This window comes from Dichomitus squalens (genome assembly GCF_000275845.1).
Source record: "Dichomitus squalens LYAD-421 SS1 unplaced genomic scaffold DICSQscaffold_86, whole genome shotgun sequence".
NCBI classification, from domain to species: Eukaryota; Fungi; Basidiomycota; class Agaricomycetes; order Polyporales; family Polyporaceae; genus Dichomitus; species Dichomitus squalens.
The window spans coordinates 85,300-92,949 of record NW_006766968.1 but is presented as its reverse complement, the minus strand read 5'-3'; the positions used below and the strand labels follow the sequence as shown (position 1 = coordinate 92,949).

General features: G+C 50.7%; 3 protein-coding genes across 3 annotated transcripts; all 3 read right to left on the bottom strand.

Moving 5' to 3' along the window:
• Positions 1-2,241: 2,241 nt before the first annotated feature.
• DICSQDRAFT_20802 (uncharacterized protein) lies at positions 2,242-2,535 on the bottom strand (the record flags this gene model as incomplete). The annotated part of the gene is made up of 1 exon (XM_007371054.1): positions 2,242-2,535. A coding segment is annotated over one exon (294 nt), but the record flags the coding sequence as incomplete, so codon positions are not given.
• Positions 2,536-2,859: 324 nt separating this feature from the next.
• Positions 2,860-3,198, bottom strand: DICSQDRAFT_18276 (uncharacterized protein; the record flags this gene model as incomplete). Its single annotated transcript, XM_007371053.1, has 2 exons — positions 2,860-2,995; positions 3,056-3,198. Coding segments are annotated over 2 exons (279 nt in total), but the record flags the coding sequence as incomplete, so codon positions are not given.
• Positions 3,199-3,402: 204 nt separating this feature from the next.
• DICSQDRAFT_72070 (uncharacterized protein) lies at positions 3,403-4,408 on the bottom strand (the record flags this gene model as incomplete). Its single annotated transcript, XM_007371052.1, has 3 exons — positions 3,403-3,675; positions 3,741-4,118; positions 4,178-4,408. 3 exons carry the CDS (start codon positions 4,406-4,408, stop codon positions 3,403-3,405), a joined length of 882 nt encoding a protein of 293 aa, XP_007371114.1.
• Between the last annotated feature and the right edge of the window lie 3,242 nt (positions 4,409-7,650).

The following is a 7,650-nucleotide window of genomic DNA, read 5'->3' as shown; positions in this document are numbered from 1 at the left end:
CTTGGCCAAGTACCTCAAGTATCCCAAGTACCTCAAGTACCCCAAGTCCAATGGACTTGGCCAAGTCGGGTGGGTCGACTTGGCCAAGTACCAGGTACTTGGCCAAGTCCTCCAAGTCCCTATTCAAGTTCACGCCCAAGTTCACTGTGAGATGTATTGAATAAAGATGATATGCATGGAAGTAAATCAAAGGACAGCTGCTCTTGATTAAGGTCAAGTGTACAATATTTGTTAGTGGGTGCAGCGGCGGCAAAAAAAATGCCACCACAGGGAATTGAACCAGCAACCTGCAATTTCAGTGTCCAACACATCATGTTCAACCACTACACTACAGAAGCTAACACTGTAGCACAGAATAGCAGCGATATATAGCGCTCTTTGCTGGACTCCGAGAAATTCTTCACCATCCTCTCCTGTACCATAGCAGAACTTGGACATCCACCACTGATACCACTATTCTTGATCATTATCTGGATATTGTACCTCTGTATCACTACTGAAACAAGCACATTGTAATAACTTAAAGTCTTCTATCACATGTTATTGCCCTTCTTCTAATAGACTATAAAGCTGCTTCTACCTTAAAACAGACTGGTTTACAACTAGTGTATGGATGTCTATGATAGATATTATTACATAAGAAGTATACAAGATGTGTGACTGATAGAACACCAATTGCTCAAATTGAGGCCTGAGTATACTGAAGTCAACATGTAAAGTCCAAGTTGTGGCCCAAGTACCCCAAGTACCCCAAGTATATAGACTTGAGTCAAGTCCGTGTACTTGGGACCAAGTACACGGACTTGGGGCCAAGTACATGGACTTGAGTCCAAGTACATGAACTTGGGCCCAAGTATGGGTCGAAGTCCGTGACGTTTTCCTGATGCGTTGCGATTGCCCTTGTAGCTGCTTGTAGAAATACAGGACATGTGCGGTCCTGTGATATATTGTAAAGAGAAAAGTATATGCATCTCTGTCGAAGTTTGTAAATCAGAGGGAACAGCTACTGTTAGGTATTGTACGATACTCCCTTGTGATATGCTGTAACGAAGAACGCCCAATAGTGATCGTCAGAGGCTTGTGAAGGCTTGTAGCCGCAATTGAGCCTTCTAGAATGCGTGCACGACTTCCGCTCTTGGAAAGCTAGTGCTCATGCAACTTTCAGGTACTGCCCTGCCCCGACTCGACGCGTCCTCACGCGTTTTGACCTCTTTCAGTCCCACCTGTCTACTAGCCTGATGAACCCACCAATTTCCGCACAACAGAGTGGCCTCAAGATTCGCCCGACGTGACCGGCCTAATTGGACAAGTTGGTTGCCCGATTTGGAAGAGTGCGAGGCGCTGGTGATCCGTGCTCTCCTGTCAACGCTCACGTAACAGACGTCCTGATCATCCGGTGGGCATTTTTCTCCCTCCATCGTCTCTCCTCATCCCTACTCGACACCCTTGCACCGTATTTACTCACCTGGACGACCGCACATTGACTTTGGAATACATGACCTTCATGCTCACGTGACCGGGCACTTGGAGATTCAGGATCGTCTGAAAGAGCATTGAGCATGGAGGCTTAAGGTCAATGGTACGTGTCATTCGCGTTGAAACTGTCTTTTCTCCCCCTTCCGATCTTGTTTTGCATACTATCTCATAGTTTACTCCTTGGATCGGCTCCCGCCGTTAACTGAGGCCCTTCATTTCTCCATGTTCACTGCGCTCACGCTCTCCATGTCTCCTCATGTACTGCCCACTTCGTGCACTTCCCTTGTAGTTCTATATCTCGTACCCCAACTATCCCTATTACCATGTGTACATAGGTCCTAGGCGGTTCCGCCTCTGGTATTGACGTCTCAGAAGCTCCTTGCCCTCGTCTTCTCTCCCCTTTGGTAGCCCACTCTATGGCTCAGGGAAGCTGGGATGTGTATTTCCCAATCCTTGTACCTATATAATATAATCCAGGGGATTGTCAGTGTTAAGACATGGTCATCGGACATGTTTACAGCCATTGACCTCAGGACATATTTTCCCTCCAGTGTGTGACTGTTTCGAACCTTCCGGCAGGTATACAATACTATCAAATGGTAGATATCTGGTACGCAATGCATTTGCTTATTCTACGTCCTTGTCATCTTCCACTTCCTCGACTTCCAAAGCATTTTCTTCCTCGCTCGCATGCGGATCCTCGCCCGGCGCGGACTTGAATTTCCTCGGACGTACTTTGCGTCCGTCTTCCTTGTATGGGGCTATCCAAGAAGGAAGCGGGCCGAGTTTTTTGAGATAGTTGACCCAAAAGGAGGCGCACCTTGCGGCCAAGTTTCCAGAGACGGCTGCTTGCTTCTTAGCATATATTGACAGCCCTCTCTGAAGGGCGGGGTCAATATCAGACCTACGACGCTTCTGACGTCGCCACCATGCCGCCCTGTCACCGCAGAACTCGATTACCTGGCGCATCTCTTCGAGAACCAACCGTTCGTTCTCTCGCCACCGTTCCGCGCGAGCCTTAGCCTGCGCCCATTCAAGACGCATACTTACTTGAAACTCGTGAGCACGTTCAGGGCTTGTGGTGTCTTGGGTGTCCGCGGTGTCATTTGGATTTGCACGGGGAGTGAGCCAGATCCAGCTAACAGTATAGCGGCCGAAACTCTCCGTAGGGTCATCGCTCCGAGGGCCATGGAGGTCACCGTCTTGTAGAATCTTGTAAGTGTCGGTCCAACTACCCTCTGGGTCTAGAACCAGGAGGGCGCCACGAGCATCTCGGTATCGCTTGAGCGAAAAGTGCGAATGACTGGGATTTGACCCGTGGACTTTCCAATGTTTCTTTGGAATCGCATAGCGGATGTTGTACCACCGCGATTGATCGATCCACATGTCTTCTGGGAAGTCTTCAATTATGCGGGAAAACAAGTTCTTGTACCACTGGCAAACAATGTCATATGAGATTAGAATTACCAATATGACACCAAGGAGCGTTGAGAAATAAAGGTAATCCATATTTGCATATCTAGGATAAGTAATTTGCCGTGAGTAGATACACACATGGACATCAGAAATCATCATTTACCCCTCGCCCAGCTGCAGATCACCCGCCCCATTTTTTCGGACCAAGCCATGTCGGGCGCATAGAACCGCACCCAGACCAGATGCGAGATACCCCTCGCGACGTTGATTGGCCTTGAGCAAGGCACTATGCTCGGCTGAGCACGAGTACAGCTGCGCTCCTTTGAGGTAAGCGTTCGGGCACCTTGGACCGAGGAGAGAGTAAGCACTTTACCTCTTTGCGTTTGCGTGCGCGTGCAGCCTTGACATGGGCCTGATATTTTGTCTCTTCGACGTAGTAAGCCCATCCGGTGGAAAGCTCAATGTCATTGAGGCCACAATCCTTCGATTTCGCTTGGAAGTTCACATCAATCATAAGGAACAGGGTGTATAGCCATCTAATAAAACATCATTAGTAATATTCGTACTCGGTTTGAAATATGATACTGACTTGACATCGGGCGGCGCGGCTTCCCAATCTGGCAGAATATTACGACCCGGATGCGGACATGCTGGACATTCAACCACCAGCTCTCCCGGCTTCATCGCATCTGGTCCGGCAGGATCATGCGCCCGCCCAAATCGCTTCAACATAACTAGGTGGTGCCATATTCTCATTGTGTGTGATAGCTGCTTGTAGCAGTCCTGTGAAAAAGCAGTCAGCGTCCCCTATTGCGCGTGCAGTAGTTGTGGGAAGCAGAAGCCCTCACAAAGACATCGTGCCCGCCAGAATTGTCAGTTATATGTTCTATAGTCCGCCAGAAGTCGAAGAGATTTGTCTTCCCTTGAAAGCTGAGCTCTTGGAACGTATCGAGAAGGTCAAAGGTGAATGTGGTCGCCGGGGAGTGTGTACTGGCGGGGAACCACCCAAACCGGAAGAGTTGGCACCACTCTGGCATGAAGTGACAGTTGTCATCAAGGCACTCGCAGAAGCGAACACTGACTGCCTGGACACCAGAAGTATGGCCTACAATAATGCGACGAGGCTGTTCAGCCGGGTGTGCGCAAGTACCTTGGTCATGTCCTAGTTGGACAATGAGACCGATATCTCGCAACGAACACTGCAAGAATTTTGCGCCATCCCACTTCTACTCAGAACATGAGCAAAAGCGCGGATTGTGTAGTGATGGAAGTGAAGCGAATGTACCTCAATCCGATGCAAAGGCATGTCTGCATGCCTCGTCCTAAGACAAGACTCACAGCATAGTGGTCGTCGAGCACAGTCGCGGCATCGCACTGTCGCGAAGTTTTCTGTGCAAATCGAACAGAGCACATTCCCGTCTTCTATGTACTCCTCGCACCCTTCAAAGCGCAGTAGCTCATCCAGAAAGTCAGCCCGGAAAGGGAGCCACTCCAGGAGCTTACTCTGCGTCGACATTGAGTCAGTCTGCCACTAGGAAAATATATGAGACTATAACATACTACAGCAAGCAAGTCCGGCCGTTCTCTTCTTTGAGACGACTCGTCTAGGTTTGTTTCAACTCCGTGTCCATCATAGTCATCCTGTGCGAGAGTAGTGGAGTCGATCCCATAAGCGGAATCGAGCGAGGTAGCTGCCGCCTGACTTTCCTCCGACCCAGGCTTTCTGAACACGAGCTCGGCGGGATCTACGACAACTTGCTTGGTCTGAGCTTTCTGGCTAAGCCTCCCGCTTGTAGACGTGTATATGTGAACTGTTTGAACATCCACGGACCCGCTTGTTGCCGCATGGCTGCTGGAGGTCCCGTCCTCGACGTCTTTGAAACGCGCTTTCTTAGTTCTCCGAGGCTTCTGCCCCGAAGAATCTTTTCTCTTGCCTCCATTGCTGGGCATCCTGAATTTCCTGGGATATACAGCTTTTAGGTTAGAGGTAAGTGTGTCCGATATATGCGAGAACGAGCGGTGACAAGCGCTGAGGCGCACGGAACACCGAGCACTTGTGTCGGTCCACCCTATGCACATTGCTCCTCTAAGATAACAATTCTCAAGGCATTGAACTCGAGACGCAAAAATAGTATAGATATTGTTCATATGGGTGCGATGTATATTGTAAAGATGATGCGTTCGGAATCTGTGAATAACATCCAGATATACTACACAGCGTGCGCTCGCTTCCGAGCCAGCTGCTGACCATGTCCCTGAATTCACTATTCAAGTAGCCTGTTGCATTGCATTCCGAACATACTCCCTCGCTGTATATCTCTGACATGTTCGACTCTATGAATAACTCCTTACTTCGATACAACGCCAAATTTCTGAATACACAGGCTCCAATGAGAGACGGCTAGAATCAAATAAACATTGCATCTGATGTACCGCGGATACTCTATAGGAATATAGTTCCGATGTAGGCAGGATCCTCTGTAGGAGCATTGACCTGCAGACAGCTATGTATGATGTTTCCTAGTCTCAGCTTCTAATCGCACATCTATCCAGCTCTCTAAACAAAAGGACTCTGTTCCAAAAAGTCGCTGGTGTTGTTCCGGACTGGGATCCGTTCACGTAGCAATCCTTTGGCAGTAGCTGATGTTTGCACTGTTGCAGTCATCATTGCGACGTCTTGGGCCTCCGAATTGTCACCTCCGGGAAATTCCCGAAGACTAATGTACTCCTTCCTTAAGTTGCGTGAACACCTGGATGTCTCCAGGGATTGTCACCGAAGACAAGCGCCTCTGGTGGTCCTGGACACCGGGTATGTCAGAACCTCTTTCAGAAATATAGTTGTCCTCATCCAGTCAGCAAGTACAGTCTTCTGAGTGTGCGAGACATCTTATGGACCAATATACTAAGTACTGCCATTATGCAAAATTACAGTACATCACGAAAACACAACCAGCGAACGGGGTCGATGTTGCGACGGCCATATGGATCTTCCTGGTCGGTGGCAACGGCTCGGAGCGGAGCCAGACGCATGAAACGAGTGCGATTGGGCGCAGGCAGATCGGGCCAGGCCGTTTTGTGATCGGCCAGGTCAGGCAGCCTGGTTCTATCCTCTCTGAGAAAACTGTCAGCGAAATAACTGGCGGCCTTTGAGTGAAATCGTTGTAGCTTACATTGCATAGCGTCTCTTGACAACATGGGAGCGTGGACAAATGGACGAAGTTGGGACCGGGGAGCAAGTTTGTGATGTGCGGCAAGTCAGCTCATATCATAGCCCCGAGACTGATAGGAAAATACACGCACACATGGTGGGGCCTGACACAGCTACCCCTGAAAATCTGCGGATATTCCAAAATGAGGACACTCCCTGACTGTCGACCCACCCGTCCATCTCATCCCGTCCATCCTCCACAGAATTCATGACGTCCCCACTCCTTTGATCACACTCCTTCTGGCCCTTCTACGCCTTGGTGCAATGGGACGCAGTCCGTGGTCCACCCAGGAAGAAACCGAGTGGTTACTCGAGCAGCTTCCCGGTTTTCGTGTCGCGCGTGCCAATGAGACGAGTGCGCAATTCCTCAATGCAACATACCAGGGCTATTTCAACAAGTTTTGGCCCGGCGTTCTCCAGTCTTCTACGGTAGAAATCAGCAAGGATGGCAGCGGGGAAGTTACAGGACCTGGTGGGGTCACGTTCAAAAAACGAAAAGACGTGAGTCACTACATCTCCGGTTTGGTGACCTGTACTCACCTAGCTTGCTAGCAAATATACTGGTGGTTCTGGAACCGGCAGTTTGGAAAGACAGGAGTGAAGAAAGCAAAGGAGGGTCTCGACCTAACTCCCAAACGACCCGTTTGTCACGGCCGCGCTCCGCATAGCGCCCATGACACCCTCTGCCTGCCTTTCTCCAACCGTACGGACCGGGACTCTCACCTCTCAGCGCCAACAACACCTCGGAATCCGCCGTTCCCCCCTCCAAGCCCACCAGCGTTCTATACAGCGCCCTTTTCCAGCAGCACCACGATGTTCGCCACGTGCAGCCTCACGTCGGCATCCAGGTTCCTGGCGCTCTGTCTAAGCGTCTACATACCCCCGGCAATGCACCGCCACCACGCTCCCTCCCTCATGGCCTCACGATCGTTAGATTAGATAAGGATCACCCCACAGTAGTTAGTACGACATACACCCCTCTGACTCGTGCCTAGTACCTAAGCCCTCAAGCCTCTGGTCGTGCCAAATACGTACAAATAGCTACATGGTCTGTGCACCGGTCTACAGGTATATAGAGTAGAGCCCTTTAGCCCCTAGTCCCCATCTCGACCTCTTACGTCACTGGGGACTAGGTGAGTTACTATCTGTATCTTCGTACTTGTCAATATACTTACGTCACTGGGGACTAGCCTGTGCCTGCGTGCCGCTACGTCTTGCTGGTAGGTTTGTGCCTCCGTGCCGCCCCGGCCCTTTCGACCCTGGGTTCGGTTCCCTGGTACGTCGGTGCCGTACCGTGCGAGACCCCTCTGTCCGCACCGTCGCCCGCCCTCTGCCTTGTATATTCCCTCTCTCTCCCTCTCCTCCTACGTCTTCAGTCTTACGCTATGCTCGACTCGGCGCCGATCGCTGAGCCTCGGGCCGTCGCGCCTAGTCTCCGCGACAACCAGCTCGCTCGCAAGTACGCGCTGTTGGCTCCGAAAGGCAAGGCGACCGCTTTGAACATATTGGAGGTGGCTCGCTGGCACGGGAACCAGGACTCCGAAATGCGT